This window comes from Anomaloglossus baeobatrachus, chromosome 4, assembly GCF_048569485.1.
Source record: "Anomaloglossus baeobatrachus isolate aAnoBae1 chromosome 4, aAnoBae1.hap1, whole genome shotgun sequence".
Lineage (NCBI taxonomy): Eukaryota > Metazoa > Chordata > Amphibia > Anura > Aromobatidae > Anomaloglossus > Anomaloglossus baeobatrachus.
Window position 1 is genome coordinate 481689141 of NC_134356.1, and position 20178 is coordinate 481709318.

The following is a 20178-nucleotide window of genomic DNA, read 5'->3' on the forward strand; positions in this document are numbered from 1 at the left end:
CCCGCCCTTATCCCTGATAGACAGGTCCGGGGGCGGGAGTTTTGCTACTAGGCCGCAATTGAAGCCGGGGCCTAAATTTAACACCGCGGCCGACAAACAGGCGCGGTCGGCGCGGAAGTCCGCCGGCCGTCACAAATAAGCAGCTGCTGCAGCGTCCGGGATGTAGGCGCTCCATGCACATCCCCCATGGGGGTACAGAGTACCTTAGTGATGCAGGGCCCGGTCCCTGAGGATTAACCAACTCCTGTCCGACAGATTCCCCCAGGGGCTGCGGAGGGAGCACAGTCCCAGTGACTGGATGACCGCTCAGGATCCCACTTCTCCCAGAGCCGCAAAGGGATGGTGAAGGAGACAGCATGAGGCTCCTGCCTTTGTACCCGCAATGGGTACCTCAACCTTAACAGCACCGCCGACTTAGTGGGGTGAGAAGGGAACATGCCGGGGTCCCCGTGGGAGCCCACTTTTCTTCCAACCGATATAACTAAAATGAGAAGCTGAGTGGATGTGTGCCTCCTTCCACACAAAGCAAAAAACTGAGGAGCCCGTGATGCACGGGAGGGTGTATAGGCAGAGGGGAGGGGTTACACTTTTTAAAGTGTAATACTTTGTGTGGCCTCCGGAGGCAGAAGCTATACACCCAATTAAAAAACAATTGTCTGGGTCTCCCAATGGAGCGACAAAGAAAATGCTTTTACCCTTTCAGCTCCAATGCAATTGTTGCAGTGGAACAAGTTACTTTTGTTCTTTACAGCTTGTCTGAGGGTAAATTTTAACGTGCAAATCCAATGTTAGTCTTGTGCCTAAATTTCAGAATGGACTTGGAGAGACAACTGCCTTTTGGTCAATACTGTAGCTGAAGCAGCCATATAATGCCCAGCAAATATCCTATACGAGTTCCAGAAGAGCAGTGAGACAAATGCACGAGACGTTAGTCAACATGTGACCACAAATATGCAAATTGTATTATTGCAGTCACGTAATGATCACATGAACAGGCAATGGAACTGAATCCTAACAGTGTAAGTATTACACACTATTAGGATTCAGCAAGATCTTTTTGAAATTTTGCTCTGGGCAGAACAAGCCATTTAATAACTATTGCACAATTATTGATGGCTATTTTTTGGTTACTCCAGCATCTCTACTATCAAGGGAGCAATTGCATTTTTCCCCATACGTGATGTGAAGTCCAGGTATCTAGTAAACACACGTCAGGAATGTAGATAGCTCCTCTCTGAAGAGGTTATCCAGAAATACTATGTGGATGACCTATCCTTAGGACATCCGACATCCCCTCCAAACACGTGAGCAGGTTCACGGCTGGAGGTGCGCAGTGTACGGAACCAGAATAGCACAGCAACATACGTGAAATAGCCCATTCACCTAGATAAGAAATAAACCTCAATACTCAAGCATTACCACTAGGCAATGTATGGAACTAGTGTGTTTATAGCTTCATACACTGTGTACTTCTGGTCAAGGTGAGACCTGCTAACAGATGATTGGTGGGAGTGTCAGCAAAACTTATAGCATCTGAAATTAATGATTTATTTTTAGGATAGGTTATCAGTGTAATAGTCATAGACAACCCCTTTAAATTTCAAAGCTGTCCATCAGCTGTAAGAGAAAAGGTCTGCATATGTATTTCTATTTAGTAACTAAACGTTTGGCTCCTAATTTTTTCAGTTTAGTAGTCAGAGGTGCCTAGTTAATTATTATTTTTATTTTGTATTAAGTTTGGAGAAGTGTATTGATATTGTGTGATATATAATGCCTCATTCAATACTGGTACATTTTATTTAGATGTTAATTATATGATAATTTTGTTTTCTTACAGCCTTGAGCTCAGGGAACTAGAGCAAAAACTGAAGTCTGCTTATCTAGCAAGGGAGAGGGCTGCGCAGGTTGCTGAAAAAGAACTTCTTAATTATGAGAAAATGGTAAGGTACTTGCTTCACTGCAGATCTATATTAAAGAACATAAGAGTACGACCTAAAGTGGAGCTGTCACCAAATTTAACAATACAAGCTGCATACAGTATTAAAGTGAACCTGTCAGGTGCAATATGCACCCAGAACCGCGAGCAGTTCTGGGTGTATATTACTAATCCCTGCCTAACCGTCCCTGTATACACTAGTGTAGAGAAAGATCTTTAGAAAAAGTATTTCTAAACATCTTTTATGCTGATGAGCGAGGGCAGTAGCTGGATTTCAGCTCAGTGCGCATGACCCCGGAGGTTCAGTCATGTGCACTGCTTCAGTTTGAAACCAGGACGCGTACACCCAGCTTCATACTGCGCATCACCCAAACTCCGGTGTCATGCGCACTGAGCTGAAATCCAGCATCAAGCGGTGATGGAGGCGGAGAAGTGAGTGAGATCTCTTCTGACGCTGCATATTCATTAGCATGTTAGCACGCCCACAGGGACGTACTAACATGCTAATGGCGGCAACTAGCAAGGAAAGCAACGCCCTTGGGGCTACTGCCCTCGCTCATTAGCATACGATATAAGATCTTTAGAAATACTTTTTCTAAAGATCTCTATCTATACTAGTATATACAGGGACGGTTAGGCAGGGATTAGCAATATGCACCCAGAACTGCTCATGGTCCTTGGTGCATATTGCACCTGACAGGTTCCCTTTAAATAGATCTAAGCCCTGATAACAATGGTATACTTACTTTGAAAATCCATGTAAAAGCAGTTGTATATTCCCCTTTGAAATTTTGCCTTTTAATATTCCTTCCCTAGTAAGCAAAACATTTTGTTTCCGAAAAGCTTTGGACAATTTTGGTCTCTCCTGACATTTGTAGTTTGCAGTGACGTCACTTTGAGTGAGGAAATACACCCTTAGGGTATGTGCGCACGTTGCTTTTTACCTGCTTTTTACCTGCTTTTTTGCTGCTTTTTCTTCTGCGCTGTTTAATGCCAAAATGGATGTGTTCTTCTATTCAAGCAAAGTCTATGGGAATTTGGGTTTCTTGTTCACACTGTTGTTCAAAATGCTGCCTTTTTGTGGCAGAACTTTGGTCAAAAACTCAGCTTTGCAGTGCAAAACCCAAATGGCAAAAACAATTGACATGTTGCTTCTTTGAAAAGCTGAGTTTTTGACCAAAGTTCTGCCACAAAAAGGCAGCATTTTGAACAACATAGTGTGAACAAGAAACCCAAATTCCCATAGACTTTGCTTGAATAGAAGAACACATCCATTTTGGCATTAAACAGCGCAGAAGAAAAAGCCGCCAAAAGGCAGGTAAAAAGCAGGTAAAAAGCAACGTGCGCACATACCCTTACGATCCGCTGCTACCTGGGAGAGTGTGGATTCCTATCATACACTCGTACTAAATATTTCTATTGACAATGGATGCACTGGGGTTTTTTATTACATATTTTAAATTATTATTAGTATGAACATTTTTGGAATACAGCTCTAGTTAGACTCTTAAAATGATACATTTTATTTCAGGACTACACAGTTATTGTGACATGGATTTTCAAAGGTAATACACCAGTCTCATCAGTTCTAAGAGATAGATATATTTAATAATAATAATAATAATAATATTCTATAGCGCCAACATATTCCACAGCGCTTTATGAATACAGTTTGTATTGTAAATTATGTTGTCAAATCCACTTTAAGGTGCTATTCTCTTTATTACAATTTATCTAGGCAGAACTGGCACATGGGGAGAGAATATAAAGAGTATTGTAAGATTATGAATTAAGAAGCGATTTGGAAAAGCAACAAAATATTAGGAAATTGCCTTTCTAGCAACATCTGCTGAAGAGTATTTCTTTAGGTTAATGTTTACATAATGTCTGTCCATGGTCTTGTAGAATGTATATAATACTTAGCATAAGTTACACTTGAACCTCTTTTTATGGGCTGCTTTTGTATTTTCGCTATTAGGCCTAAGCCACACGACATGAAAATCGGTGCGAGTGGAGTGCGATAAAAAAATCGCATTCCACTTGGACCAATATTACCCTATGTGTCACCACCCATGAGTGATTATTTTCTCAGCCCTAATTGGACCGAGATAACAATCGCAGCATGCTATGACTGTAATGTGATCCTGTTTTCTCTTGCACCCATTCAAGTCTATAGGCCCAGAGAAAAATTGCACTGCACTCGCAGTACACCGGTGTACCGTGAGTGCAAAGTGAGAATGGCAATAGCTTGCTACGGAGGAGAGAGGGAGATAAATCCCTCCCTCTCCTCCTCCGTGCCGGCCCTCCCCTCCGCAGCAGGGGTCCGCTCGCACAATCGGACCTCAGTCGCAGAGACACTCGCATGACACTCTGCTCTGCTGTACTGCCAGCATGAGCCGAGTATCATGCAAGGGGATCGCAGGATGAGCTGAAATGGCATCCCTGATATAATTAAACTGCTGCCCATCCTAGTCACATGTCAGAATGGGCTTCAGACTGAAGACTTACAGCTCCCGTGACCTGCATTTCAACTGACGAGCTGTATCACACATACCCTGTTTGCGGCTGGGGTATGGCTGTTATGTGTAAAGTAATATGTTTTAACTCACATGGTACTTGACTTGGAGATCTCCAGCTTCCTCTTCGTTCGTCAATCTGACAGTTTTAAAACTGTGCATGAAGTTTGAGTGCATCCAAATGGAAAATAGCTAAACATTGAAGAGGATGAACTTGGAGATAACTCCTGTTGTGCTCAGGGAGGAAGAGATATTTTCTTCACATATGATTGCACTGCTCCCTACCGACTGAGGAATGTGTGGTAGGTCTCGGGAGCGATATATCTTACATCTTCAGTCTCCAGCCCATGCTGACATGTGACTAAGACGTCCTGCAGTTTGATTTATATCTAAGATGTCGTTTTATCTAATTCTTGGAGAGCCCCTTTACGTTGCAATAAAAACGGGAAGGTTAATAACCTGTTTTGTACTTGGTCTCTTTTCATTTTAGTTGACATTCATTGTTTTCCCTTTTTGTTGTTTTTGCCATTTCTTAATAGAAACGAGACTCTGACATTGCTCGCAAAATGAAGGAAGAACATGAAAGGGCTTCAGAAGAAGAGCTGGTCAAGGAGACGAGACGTTACGAGGAGAAGCTGCGTTACCAGAGAGAGCTAGAAACACAGCTGGAAGACAAAGAGAAGAAGAGGCAGGAGGCCTATGAGGAATTCCTAAGGGAGAAGATTCTGGTTGATGAAATTGTGAGGAAGATTTACGAAGAAGATCAAACGTAAGTTCACTTTAATTTGTCTTTCGATAACATATGCAAAGACAAATAATAGCCAATAGGTGCTGTAATATACCAAAGAAACCTATAGTGGGGGCTCTTTGACAAACTTTCCAAGAACAGATGTTTCAACTCAGCTATATAAGGAGGATTCCTCACCGAGGATACATCATTGTAAGTGGCCACCACAAAAAATTAATTGTCTAAATGTAAGAATAAAACAAACGTAAAAAAGACTCCATATACAACTAGGCCAATTCAATTCTTAAGTTCTCCAGCTTCCGCTTACTGTTCACATAATGCCCAGTACCACCCAAGTCATCTCACTATAAAGCCTGGAGGTGTATAATGTAGTTGTGAAATCTTACCAATAGATTAAAAGAAAACGATCCCTTATAAAAAATCATAGTGCTATTTATTCCAAGGCGCTTTACAAGTGAAGAGGGTATACATAAAAAAACAGTACAGTAATCATAAACAATACAAGTACAGACTGGTACAGGAAGAGAGAGGACTATATACAGCTCTGGCAAAAATTAAGAGACCACTGCAAAATTGTCAGTTTTCTGATTTTTCTCTTTATAGGTATATTTTTTGAGTAAAATGTAAATTGTTCTTTTATTCTATAAACTACTGACAATGTCTCCGAATTTCCAAGCAATACATTTTGTATTTATTTTCTGAAAAGGAAAAATGGTCAAAATAACAAAATAATGCATTGCTTTCACACCTCAAATAATGCAAAGAAAACAAGTTCATAATCATTTAGAAACAACAATACTAACAATGTTTTATCTCAGTAAGAGTTCAGAAATTAATATTTTGTGGAATAACCATGATTTTTAATCACAGCTTTCATGCATCTTGGCATGCTTTCCACCAGTCTTTCACACTGCTTTTGGGTGACCTTATGCCACTCAGTGATGCGTCCTTCGCAAAGTTTAATCTGCCCAATTACTAGAGTAAGGTAATCTTCTCTGATGAGTCTAATTTTCAGCTTTGCCCAACACCTGGTTGTCTAATGGTTAGACGGAGACCTGGAGAGGCGTACAAGCCATAGTGTCTTGCACCCACTGTGAAATTTGGTGGTGATGATCTGGGGATGGTTCAGCAAGACTGGAATTGGGCAGATTAAACTTCGTGAAGGTCGTATGAATCAAGCCGCATACAAGGTTATCCTGGAAAAACAGTTGCTTCCTTCTGCTCAGACAACGTTCCCCAACTCTGAGGACTGTTTTTTCCAGCAGAACAATGCGCCATGCCACACAGCTAGGTCAATCAATGTGTGGGTGAAGGACCACCATATCAAAAGCCTGTCATGGCCAGCCCAATTTCCATACCTGAACTCCATTAACAACCTCTGCAATATAATCAAGAGGAAGATGGATAGTCACAAGCCATCAAAGAACTGCTTATATTTTTGCACCAGCAGTGGCATAAGGTCACCCAAAAGCAGTGTGAAAGACTGGTGGAAAGCATGCCAAGACTCATGAAAGCTGTGATTCAAAATTATAGTTTTTTTATCGTTCCTTTGGGAGACCCAGACCATGGGTGTTTAGCTTCTGCCTCCGGAGGACACACAAAGTACTACACTTAAAAGTGTAGCTCCTCCCTCTGAGCTTATACACCCCCTGGTAGACAGTCCTAGCCAGTTTATCGCTTTGTGTTCAGGAGGCATACATCCACACATGCATTCTCATCTGATTGTTTGACTTTTGGAAAGAGTTTGAAGAAAAGCGGGTCCATGTCTGGACTCCCGGCATGTCCCTTCTCACCCCACTGTGTCGGCGGTGTTGTTAAGGTTGATTTACAAGGCTGAAGCCTTACATGCCGCGCTTCTTCACCATCCCTTCTGGGCTCTGGCTTGAAGTGGGAGCCAGCACGGTCTCCATGCCTGGCAGGAGTCCGGTCTCCATCCACAGCCCCTTGAGGATTCTGTTGCACCGGAGCACTCATCCCCAGGGACATGGCCCTGCGTCTCAGCAGCTAAGTACCTGAGACGTTTATGTTGGGGGTCCCGGTTCTTTATTGTAAGGGGAGAGTATGCTGTATGTGATTGTTTTTAACTATTCCGGCGGGTTCTCCAGCTTTTGCCCGAGAACCGCTCCGATGGTGCCTGCTTGTCGGCCTCGCCGCTTATATTTAGGCCCCGGCTTCGCCGGAGGCCTAGTTTCGTTTTCCTGCCCTCGCATGTCACTCATGCAGAGGGACAGGTTCGGCTCCTCCCGGCGGCCGTTCTACACAGGGGAGGGACACTCCCCACTGCTGGGGTGTCCCTCCTTCCCTGCAGGTCTCTATAGCCCTCCAGTTCCCGCTCTTTTATAGGAACGCCCCTAGTCCCGCCCCCTCTCTTCGCTCCGGCGGCCATTTTTCAGGCAGAGTTCACTCTGCTCTGGGACATCCTGCATTCTGCATCTCTGCTGAGGTGCTGCGCACTGGGGGACCGGGCTTCGGGATCTGGTGGGCACACAACAACGCGCTCAGCGGTCTGGTAAGCCACAGCCGGTCTCCGGTTGTGGACCTCTGTATATTCTCCCTGGGGTTCATTCTCTGCAAAGCCCCCACTCCAGCAGCATGTCTCACACAAGGAGCAAGGCTCCAAAGCTTTATTCTGCATGCACTGCATGTAAGCTCCTGCTGCCTGAGCCGAGCATTTATCCACACTGTGATGGTTGCTCTAACTTGGCGGTGCCACAGCCTGGAGTCTCACCCCCAGTGGTCTCTCAGGCTGTTGCTGCACCTGTGATTGAACCCCCGGCCTGGGTAGAGTCCTTTTCTAGGTCCCTATCCCAGTCATTTGCTTAGTCCATGGGACTTTTGTACAGGACTTTGATGAATATGCATCAGCCCCCCTCACAGGGTGCCTCTAATACTCTTGACAGAGGACTCCTATCCTCTGACCTCCGTCCATCAGAGCTCACGGAGGATTCATCATCTGATCCCAGACCCCGTCCTTCTAAGAGAAGGCGCAGGGTTTCCTCCCCCTCCCCATCCCACGGCTCTGTCTCAAGAGCTGACTCTCAAAATGAGGAGGATGCCCTCACTGGGGGCTCGGAGGCTATGTATCCCATCGATTTCTCTGAGGGTGACTCAGATCTTAGTGATTTGATTGCTTCTATTAATTCTGTGCTGGATCTCAATCCGCCAGTGTCAGAGGAGCAACTCTCTTTGGCAGAAAAACATCAGTTTACCTCGCCTAAGAGAGTGAAGAGTGTGTTCTTTAACCACTCCAGTTTTCAGACCGCTGTGACCAAACCCAGGGCCTGCCCTGACAAACGCTAGGAGGTAGACCCTCCGGTGTCTAGGCTATCAGCCCGGACCGTTGTGTCGGTGGCTGACGGCACCTCACTTAAGGATTCCACTGACCGGCAGATTGACCATCTGGCCAAATCTGTGTATGAAGCTGCGGGGGCCGCGTTTTCCCCGACTTTTGCAGCAGTGTGGGCTCTCAAAGCCATCTCTGCTTCTCTAGAGGAGATGCATTCCCTCACCAAGGAATCTATGCCTGAGATGGTTACCTTAACTGCTCAGGCTTCAGCCTTTTCATCTTATGCCATGTCTGCTATGCTAGAGGCTGCTCACCGCACTGCGGTGGCTTCAGCTAATTCTCTTGTTATCCGCAGGATTTTGTGGCTTCGAGAGTGGAAGGCAGATGCTTCTTCCAAGAAGTTTCTTGCTGGGCTCCCTTTTGCTGGTTCACGGCTGTTTGGTGAAGAGCTGGATGAAATCCATTAAAGAAGCTACTGGCGGGAAGAGTACTTCCATGCCACAAACCAAGACCAGGAAACCCGCCCAGGGTAGGAATCAATCGAGGTTTCGTTCCTTTCGTTCCTCCAACTGGTCATCCTCTAAGCCTTCCGCCTCGTCCGCTAACTCAGCCAAGGATCAGAAATCCAACTGGCGCCCAAAAGCGCGTCCGCAGAAGACTGCAGGAGGTTCTGCCACTAAGGCAGCTTCCTCATGACTCTCGGCCCCCTCCAGCCACATCCTTAGTCGGTGGCAGGCTCTCCCACTTTGGCGACGCTTGGTTAAAGCAAGTCTCCGATCAGTGGGTGAGAGACATCATATCTCACGGCTACAGGATAGAATTCTCTTCCAGCCCTCCAAACAGAATTTTTCTCTCAACTCCCCCCTGCTCCAAGGCCGCCGCCTTCTCACAGGCCGTGGCGTCCTTGCAGGCAAACGGAGTGATTGTCCGAGTTCCCGCTCAGGAACGGTTCAGAGGTTTTTACTCAAATCTCTTCCTAGTTCCAAAAAAGGACGGTACCTTCCGGCCCATCCTGGATCTCAAGCTTCTCAAGAAGCATGTCCGGGTGCGGCATTTTCGCATGGAGTCTCTGCGATCAGTCATTGCCTCTATGACCCAAGGGGAGTTCCTGGCGTCCATCGACATCAGAGATGCCTATCTACATGTGCCAATCGCAGTGTCACATCAGCGTTGGTTACGTTTTGCGATAGGAGAGGATCATTTCCAATTCGTGGCTCTCCCCTTCGGGTTAGCCACGGCCCCTCGGGTATTCACCAAGGTCATGGCGGCAGTGATTGCGGTCCTGCACCTCCAGGGGTTAGCAGTGCTTCCTTATCTGGACGACCTTCTGGTCAAGGGTCCATCCAGCACAGACTGTCAGCGGAGTGTTTCGCTCACTCTCGCCACCCTAGCCCAATTCGGGTGGATTGTCAATCTTCCCAAATCCACTCTGACTCCGACTCAGAGTCTCACGTACCTAGGGATGCAGTTCGAGACTTTGCCGGCACTTGTGAAGTTGCCCTTAATCAAACAGCAGTCTCTCCGGCTAGCGGTGCGCTCTCTCCTGAGGCCCCGCCGTTATTCCCTCACGAACCTCATGCAGGTGCTGGGTCAAATGGTGGCTTCCATGGAGGCGGTTCCCTTTGCCCAGTTCCATCTGCGGCCTCTGCAGCTGGACATTCTCCGCTGTTGGGACAAGCGGCCTTCCTCCTTACAGAGGTTAGTGGCTCTGTCGCCACGGACCAGGAGCTCTCTTCAGTGGTGGCTTCGACCCCTCTCCCTGTCCCAAGGGCGCTCCTTCCTGGCTCCGTCCTGGGTGATTCTCACCACGGATGCCAGCCTATCCGGCTGGGGAGTGGTACATCTCCACCACAGAGCTCAGGGCACTTGGACTCCGTCCGAGTCAGCCCTTTCAATCAATGTGCTGGAAACCAGAGCTGTGCTTCTAGCTCTCCTAGCCTTTCACCACCTGTTGGCGGGCAGGCACATTCGAGTCCAGTCAGACAACGCGACAGCGGTTGCCTACATCAATCACCAAGGCGGGACACGCAGCCGCCTGGCAATGTTGGAGGTCCAACGCATTCTTCAATGGGCGGAGGACTCCAAGTCCACCATATCCGCAGTCCACATCCCTGGCGTAGAAAACTGGGAGGCAGATTATCTCAGCCGTCAATCCATGGACGGTGGCGAGTGGTCCCTGCACCCGGCAGTGTTTCAGTCAATCTGCCGCAAGTGGGGCACTCCGGACGTGGACCTAATGGCATCCCGTCACAACAACAAGGTTCCGGTTTACGTGGCTCGCTCCCACGATCCTCAGGCCTTCGCCGCGGACGCTCTGGTTCAAGACTGGTCCCAGTTTCGTCTGTCCTACGTGTTTCCCCCTCTAGCTCTCTTGCCCAGAGTCCTGCGCAAGATCAGAATGGAGGGCCGTCGAGTCATCCTCATTGCACTTGACTGGCCCAGGCGAGCTTGGTATCCGGACCTGCTCCAACTGTCCGTGAAGATGCCGTGGCATCTTCCGGACCGTCCAGACCTGCTCTCGCAAGGTCCGTTTTTCCACCCGAATTCAGCGGCACTCAAATTGACGGCGTGGCTCTTGAGTCCTGGATTTTGACGGCTTCTGGTATTCCTCCTGAAGTCATCTCCACTATGACTCTGGCCCGTAAGTCTTCCTCCGTCAAGATCTATCACAGGACTTGGAAAATTTTCCTGTCCTGGTGTCGCTCTTCCGGCCATTCTCCTTGGCCATTCTCGTTGCCGACCCTTCTGTCTTTTTTACAGTCCGGTCTGCAGCTAGGACTGTCCCTCAACTCTCTCAAGGGACAAGTCTCAGCTCTATCAGTGCTGTTCCAGCGGCGTCTCGCCTGGCTGGCTCAGATCCGCACGTTCATGCAAGGTGTGTCTCACATCATTCCGCCTTATCGGCGGCCCTTGGATCCCTGGGACCTTAACTTGGTCCTCACGGTATTGCAGAAACCCCCCTTTGAGCCTCTTGGGCCGGTTTCACACATCCGGCTTTTCGCCGGTTTGCCGGATCCGGCGCTCTCCCATACAGTGACTACAGTACAGTGACAGCGCAACAAGCGCCGGTCACGTGCTGTCATGTGACCGGCGCATGTGACCCGGAAGTTACAGCGCTGTCACTGTACTGTATTGTCTGTACGGGAGAGGATCCGGCAAACCGGCGAAAAGCCGGATGTGTGAAACCGGCCTTAGGGAGGTTTCTTTGTATCGTCTTTCTCAAAAGGTGGCCTTTCTAGTTGCCATAACTTCTCTCAGGAGAGTCTCTGATTTGGCTGCGCTCTACTCGGAGTCACCTTTTTTTGTTTTTCACCAAGACAAGGTAGTTCTCCGTCCGACCCCGGACTTTCTTCCTAAGGTGGTCTCTCCCTTCCACCTTAACCAGGATATTTCCTTGCCTTCCTTCTGTCCGGCCCCTGTTCATCGCTTTGAGAAAGCGCTGCATACTCTAGATTTGGTGCGTGCTCTCCGGATTTATGTGGCTCGCACCGCTGCGCTTAGGCGGTGCACCTCTTTTTGTGCTAACCACAGGGCGGCGCAAGGGTCTCTCTGCTTCTAAGCCGACCTTGGCCCGTTGGATTAGATCGACCATTTCGGACGCCTACCTGAGTACTCGGGTGCCTCCCCCGCCGGGGATCAAAGCACACTCAACCAGAGCTGTCGGTGCCTCTTGGGCTTTTAGGCACCAGGCTACGGCTCAACAAGTCTGTCAGGCTGCCACTTGGACTAGCCTGCATACCTTTTCGAAGCACTACCAAGTGCATGCTCATGCTTCGGCAGATGCGAGCTTGGGCAGACGCATCCTTCAGGCGGCTGTCGCCCACTTGTGAAGTTAGGCTCCACCTACTTCTTAGTTTTTTCTGTTTATTCCCACCCAGGGACAGCTTTGGAACGTCCCATGGTCTGGGTCTCCCAAAGGAACGATAAAGAAAAAGAGAATTTTGTTACTTACCATAAATTCTTTTTCTTATAGTTCCGTATTGGGAGACCCAGCTCCCTCCCTGTTGCCTGTTGGCAATTTTCTTGTTCCGTGTGTTATCACCGGCTGTTGTCGTGGACAGAGTCTCCGGTTGTTCCGGTTCTTACTCGGTTCTACTTGTGGGTGGCTATTCTCCTTCAGCTTTTGCACTAAACTGGCTAGGACTGGCTACCAGGGGGTGTATAAGCTCAGAGGGAGGAGCTACACTTTTAAGTGTAGTACTTTGTGTGTCCTCCGGAGGCAGAAGCTAAACACCCATGGTCTGGGTCTCCCAATACGGAACTATAAGAAAAAGAATTTACGGTAAGTAACAAAATTCTCTTTATTGCACTAAGTATTGATTTCTGAACTCTTCCTGAGTTAAAACATTATTAGTATTGTTGTTTCTAAATGATTATGAACTTGTTTTCTTTGCATTATTTGAGGTCTGTAAACAATGCATTTTTTGCTTGGAAATTCGGAGACATGTTGTCAGTAGTTTATAGAACAAAAGAATAATTTACATTTTACTCAAAAATATAACTATAAAGAGAATCAGAAAAACTGAACATTTTGCAGTGGTCTCATAATTTTTGCCAGAGCTGTTTTATATATAATATTTTTATATATGCATATGCATGTGTGTGTGTGTGTGTGTGTGTGTGTGTGTATATTTATATATAATATATAAAATTATATTATTACAAACAACTGCTATAATTTATACCCAATAGTGATATTGTTTGGCAATGCCATACGATCTTATAATAATTGCAAGCTCTCACGTTTTTCCAGTCTACATTGTCAGAGCTTCTGGGAAACTGACATGAGTGGCGGTGGGCATCATGTGCACAGGGTGGGAGGTCGCTCAGCACCAGCTTTTGAAGGGAATCTGCTTATATGCATTACATATAACCCTATAAACATGTAGCCAATACAAATAGTCGAGATAAAACCAGGTGGTGTGGTCCCATATTTATTCATTCACTGTCACTTTTTGCTGCATTATAAATTGCTGTGCAATCCTGTGCCGTATGTATTATTTATCCACCATCGGGTATACATACATTACCCTGGGCATTCTATTTTTTGATACTTATCCTCCACTTATTACAATTTATATTTCTTTTGCGGAGATATTTTTGTGATTCTGCATTTATTCTTGTCCTCTGTCGTGCTGTCCTTTGTGCAATTTGCACTTTTATTTCATTTTTTAATTATTCATTAATAAAACCTGGTTTTATCTTGACTATTTGTGTATTGGCTATATGTTTATAGAGTTATATGGTTTTTTATAGCCTATCCATTTATATTGTATGGGGGTGTGATGGTGCATTGCCACCATTAGACTGTGCTGCTCCCCCCTCGTGTGACATATTTTGGTAACTTATATGCATTACAGTTGCATAACATATAAACACTTTGGGGCTGATTCATTACCAGTGACATTTCATATGCCAGTCTTAATAAGCAGCATCAAAAATAAGATGTGCCAAATTTATTAATAGGCGCACAACACTTAATGAATTCGGAGCATTGCCAGATATGTTACTCCAGTCAGGGACTGGAATAACATTTCTGGTGTAAGAATAGGCGGCACTATCTGAATTTGACGAGGAGTCTTAGCTACATCCTGGCCTACCCTGGCTCTTCTACAGCGCTGTCCATTCTGGCAAAGCAGCTTCTATTCTCCTGGGAAAGGGAGGATTTTTAGTAAAGGTGAGTTGCAAAGTTGCTTGATTTTACAAACACAAATCTCTTTGAAGTACATAGCAAACCTTTACTGTGTCTAATTGTAATAGTTGGTCAGTTTGATTCAAATACAGAATTGCAGTGGTAAATGAAATTATCTCACTTCATAAAAGCTAAATTAAATCTGTTCAATACCCTGGGGAACGTTTTTTACATTGTATTTTGTATTTGCAGAGAGAGGCAATTGAAACTAGAAAAATTGAACGCTACGAGGAGATATATAGAGGAATTCAAAGAGCAGCAGTACACCTGGAGAAAAATGGAGAGAGAGAAGATGGAAGAAGAGAACAGAAAGATCCTGGCATTTGCTAATATGCAGCAGAGGAGAGAGGAGGACCGTATGGCACAAGTTAGAGAGCGAGAAGAGAAGAAAAAGGCTCTTCAGGACATGGTACTGATCAATGAGATGAGGAAATGAGGCAAACTCAACCACAGTCCCCAACATTGCAGGCCACTTTATATAATGCAGAATATGCTAAAGATGGAGGAAAAATTAGTGTAAACTAAAAACCTCTATTAATTACTCCTCCTTCATGTTACATTTCTTTGTCGCTCCATTGGGAGACCCAGACAATTGGGTGTATAGCTTCTGCCTCCGGAGGCCACACAAAGTATTACACTTAAAAGTGTAAACCCCTCCCCTCTGCCTATACACCCCCCCGTGCATCACGGGCTCCTCAGTTTTTATGCTTTGTGCGAAGGAGGTGCTACTCTGAGGTACTCTGTGTCCCCTTGGGGATGGCGCATAGAGCGCCTGTGTAATGGACGCTGCAGCAGCTGCTGGGTGTGTTAGTGCGCCGGGACTACCGCGCTGACCGCGCTTGTTTGCCGGCCGCGCTTATAACTTTATTCCCCGGCTTTTGCGGCCTAGCACCGCATACTCCCGCCCCCGGGCCTGCCAGTCAGGGGTAAGGGCGGGACGCTGCACTAGACGTCAGCGCTGAGGGCTGGAGCATACTTCGTATCCTCCTCCCCCCTCACTGAGCACCGTGGGGCATCAGATTCCCGCACTTTTTTTGAGGCACGCCCACGGCCCCCTCCTCCTCTCAGAACGCTAGCAGCCATTCCTGCAGCAGACGCTGGAGATTTTCAGAGGAGAGACAACCGAGCTCCACAGCTCTGGGAGGCCCGGGCAGGGAATCTGGTGGTCACACAACCGCTGCGGGCGGTCGGTAAGCCGCACCTGTTACTAGGTGTTGGCCCCCCTGGGTGCCGAAGTGTATACTTATATGCTTATTTTGTATACATTTACTTTGTACGGCCGCACTATTTGCTTTTGGCTATATACCCTCACTGATTGCTCTAAGGGGAGACAACAGCATGTCGTCCGCAAAAAGCAAGGGTGCCAAGGCACAGGCTTACTTTGCAACCTGTACCTCATGTGCGGCTATGCTACCTGCAGGTTCCACCTACCCTCATTGTGTGCAATGCTCGGCCCCAGTGACACTCACTCAGCCGGAGTCTCAGCCACTGGTGGGAACCCCGGCCCAGGTGGAACCACCTGCTGCCACTGTCCAGGTGACAGGGACAGAGTTTGCAGTATTCGCTGACAAACTGTCTGAGTCTATGGATAAATGGTCTGCTAAGATACTAGAAGCTTTGCAGTCCAGACCGGTAACACAGGCCCCGGGCACAGTTGAATCATTGACCCCAGGCCCCCCTCGGTTGGAGCAGCAAAGTGCTCCTGGGGCGACTCTTAGGTCCCACGGTGAGGACTCCGACACGGACCGCAGTCCCAGACCGACTAAGGGGCTCGCTGGGAGCTTCCCTCGACTTCATCACACTGTTCAGGGTCTCAGCATGAGGACTCCCTGGAGGATGAAGCGGAGGTGGCAGATCAGGGCTCTGATCCTGACACCGCTCTCAACCTTGATACACCTGAAGGGGACGCCATAGTAAACGACCTTATAGCGTCCATCAATCAGGTGTTGAATCTTTCTCCTCCAGCTCCTCCGATTGAGGAGTCAGCTTCTCAGGAGAAATTCCATTTTAGGTTTCCCAAACGTCCACGAGGCCTCCCTTCAGTGGTGGCTTCTTCCCACTTCTCTGTCGAAGGGGAAATCATTCCTGCCCCCATCCTGGGCTGTGGCCAGAGTCCTCCCTTCAGATCAATGTTCTGGAGATAAGGGCAGTGTATCTAGCCCTAAAGGCGTTCCAGCCGTGGCTGGAAGGCAGGGAGATCCGAATTCAGTCGGACAACTCCACGGCGGTGGCATACATCAATCACCAAGGCGGCACACGCAGTCGGCAAGCCTTCCAGGAAGTTCGGCGGATTCTGCTGTGGGTGGAAGCTACGGCCTCCACCATCTCCGCAGTTCACATCCCGGGCGTAGAAAACTGGGAAGCAGACTTTCTCAGTCGCCAGGGCATGGACGCAGGGGAATGGTCTCTTCACCCGGACGTGTTTCAAGAGATCTGTTGCCGCTGGGGAACGCCGGACGTCGATCTCATGGCGTCTCGGCACAACAACAAAGTCCCGGCATTCATGGCACGATCTCAAGATCACAGAGCTCTGGCGGCGGACGCATTAGTTCAGGATTGGTCGCAGTTTCGACTGCCTTATGTGTTTCCTCCTCTGGCAATGCTGCTCAGAGTGTTACGCAAGATCAGGTCCGACTGCCGCCGCGCCATCCTCGTCGCCCCAGACTGGCCGAGGAGGTCGTGGTACCCGGATCTGTGGCATCTCACGGTGGGCCAACCGTGGCCACTACCAGACCGACCAGACTTGCTGTCTCAAGGGCCATTTTTCCATCTGAATTCTGCGGCCCTCAACCTGACTGTGTGGCCATTGAGTCCTGGATCCTAGCGTCTTCAGGGTTATCTCAAGCGGTAATTGCCACTATGAGACAGGCCAGGAAACCAACGTCCGCCAAGATCTACCACAGGACGTGGAGGATCTTTTTATCCTGGTGCTCTGATCAGGGTTTTACTCCCTGGCCATTTGCCTTGCCCATTTTTCTGTCCTTCCTTCAATCCGGAATGGAAAAGGGTTTGTCGCTCGGCTCCCTTAAGGGACAAGTCTCGGCGCTCTCTGTGTTTTTTCAAAAGCGTCTAGCCAGGCTTCCACAGGTACGCACGTTCCTGCAGGGGGTTTGCCACATTGTCCCTCCTTACAAGCGTCCGCTAGACCCCTGGGATGTGAACAGGGTGCTAACGGCTCTTCAGAAACCACCCTTCGAGCCAATGAGGGATATTTCTCTTTCACGCCTTTCGCAGAAGGTGGTCTTCCTAGTGGCAGTCACATCACTTCGCAGAGTGTCTGAGCTAGCAGCGCTGTCATGCAAAGCCCCCTTCCTGGTGTTTCACCAGGACAAGGTGGTTCTGCGTCCGGTTCCGGAATTTCTCCCACAGGTGGTATCCCCTTTTCATCTCAATCAGGATATCTCCTTAAATTCTTTTTGTCCGCATCCAGTTCACCAATGTGAAAAGGATTTGCACCTGTTGGATCTGGTGAGAGCACTCAGACTCTACATTTCTCGTACGGCGCCCCTGCGCCGCTCGGATGCGCTCTTTGTCCTTGTCGCTGGCCAGCGTAAAGGGTCGCAGGCTTCTAAGTCAACCTTGGCTCGGTGGATCAAGGAGCCAATTCGAGAAGCCTACCGTTCTTCTGGGCTTCCGGTTCCTTCAGGGCTGAAGGCCCATTCTACCAGAGCCGTGGGTGCGTCCTGGGCTTTGCGGCACCAGGCTACGGCTCAGCAGGTGTGTCAGGCGGCTACCTGGTCGAGTCTGCACACTTTCACGAAACACTATCAAGTACATACCTACGCTTCGGCTGATGCCAGCCTAGGTAGGCGAGTCCTTCAGGCGGCAGTTGCCCACCTGTAGGAAGGGGCCGTTTTACGGCTCTTTTACCGAGGTATTCTTTTACCCACCCAGGGACTGCTTTTGAACGTCCCAATTGTCTGGGTCTCCCAATGGAGCGACAAAGAAGAAGGGAATTTTGTTTACTTACCGTAAATTTCTTTTCTTCTAGCTCCAATTGGGAGACCCAGCACCCGCCCCTGTTCCCTTCGGGCTGTTGTTTTTTTGTGTACACATGTTGTTCATGTTGAATTGTTCTTTTGGTTCATGGTTTCAGTTCTCCGAACATCCTTCGGATTGAATTTACCTTAGACCAATTTATAAGTTTCCTCCTTCCTGCTTTTGCACCAAAACTGAGGAGCCCGTGATGCACGGGGGGGTGTATAGGCAGAGGGGAGGGGTTTACACTTTTAAGTGTAATACTTTGTGTGGCCTCCGGAGGCAGAAGCTATACACCCAATTGTCTGGGTCTCCCAATTGGAGCTAGAAGAAAAGGAATTTACGGTAAGTAAACAAAATTCCCTTCTTTAAAACACAACCCCAAACTATACATGGATTCAGTCTTGAGGATAAATTATTTGATAAACCCGTTTAAGCAAATACTTCATATTGCTCCTTATTTTATATCATGCACTCAGACGCTTGTTCATACCATTTTAATCAAGTGAAACTATCAATTATTATTTCTAGCATTTAAAAAAAGATCCCACTTTTACATTTTCTTGAAGTCAGTGGCGCTATTGGGTCCCAGTGCAAAATCTGTAATAAGGCCACCAATTATTGGCCATTGTAATACTTGTGCAATCTTGTGTGACGGAGGACCTGCGTTTTTTTTCAGATATTGGTACCCATTTGTGATACTTCCCTTGCTGTGGTCGCTGTTTGCTGAGGCCACAGTTTAAAGAAGGCCTCTTAAACCATCTTGACACCTGTATTTACCTTTCAGTCTTCTTAGAAAATTTGTATACTAATATTGTTTAATGCAAATAATTCAAGCTGTTTTTGTAAAGCTATGAAGAGGTAATCCAGCTCCGTTCACTTCCACATTGGGTGGTGAATAGGACCATTGATGTCACATCTGCAGATATTTTTGTGGATTATGTGAGCTACAGTTATCGTGCACCTACTGCTCCTGCACATAAGCTGACAGATCTCTGTAGATCTGACAACACTGGCCCAGCTCATCACTTAATGTGAAGAGACTGGAGTCCTATTAATCATTTAATAGCGCCAAGATATTCCACAGCACTTTACAATTAAATTACCCCTTTATTTAAAAATGCATTTAGGAACAGAATATCTTTTTGTAAGTTAATATGTGTTTTCTTTAGAAATGACCAGTGATACATTTTTATATTAGCTTGCAGGGCATATCCAAAAAGAACAGGAACAGAGAGAAGAGCTTGAGCAGATGCGTCAAGAGTTGTACCTTGAAGAACAAGCGGAGGAGGCCAGGCAGCGGGAAATTGTAAGTCACAGAAAACCTCTCTGCCTAAATATAATGTATTAAAGTTGGTCACAACCATAGCTTCTTTAGTATACTAGATTACAATGTTGATTTCACAGTACAAGATGTATAACTCATGGCACTCATTGTGAGCAACTCTTTTATAATATGAGGGATACTGCAAACCAAAAAATATTCTGCGAGCCAAAGGATTACTGTAATGCTCGTGGCTGCAAGCAGACATGGGAGGGGCTTAATTAAGCGCCTACTGGGTATTCACCAGAGACTCTGATGGTGAGGATGGACTTGGATGCCAGAAGACGCCAGGTTCCACTCCCACGAGAGTGCTCGGGACTGTGGCAGCCTACCCCCGAGGTCGAGGATGCAGACATAAGCTCAGGTGCAGGCAGGTACCGTCTCTGATGCAACCAGGACAGCTGATGCAGACTGGATGGCTGGTTCAGGCAGAGAAGGGGGAGTACAGCAGGTACTGAGAGGTAAGGGTTAGGAAGCACAGGTACAGGTAGCGGGTACAGCATACACGGGACCTGACAGCTAGCAAGTAAGCAACTAACTAAACATGTTGCTCCTGCACCTCCCCCTGAGGGGACGATGCCTTAAGTGCCTAGTGGCGCTCAGGCATAGGCTGAGAGGCACTTCTGGGTAACGCTGGGTTCACATGTCCTGTAATCAGCCATTATCACAGATCCGTAAGAGATCAGTTTTCAAAAAAG

General features: G+C 47.4%; 1 protein-coding gene across 1 annotated transcript in view; it reads left to right on the forward strand.

The window, feature by feature from the left end:
- MNS1 (meiosis specific nuclear structural 1) overlaps nucleotides 1-20178 on the forward strand; it is a 90052-nt gene that overhangs the window by 45043 nt on the left and 24831 nt on the right. Inside the window, exons 4-7 of the mRNA XM_075342736.1 lie at nucleotides 1838-1940; nucleotides 4992-5221; nucleotides 14371-14587; nucleotides 19358-19465. Coding sequence (XP_075198851.1) covers nucleotides 1838-1940; nucleotides 4992-5221; nucleotides 14371-14587; nucleotides 19358-19465 — 658 coding nt within the window. The remainder of the gene's footprint in view (nucleotides 1-1837; nucleotides 1941-4991; nucleotides 5222-14370; nucleotides 14588-19357; nucleotides 19466-20178) is intronic.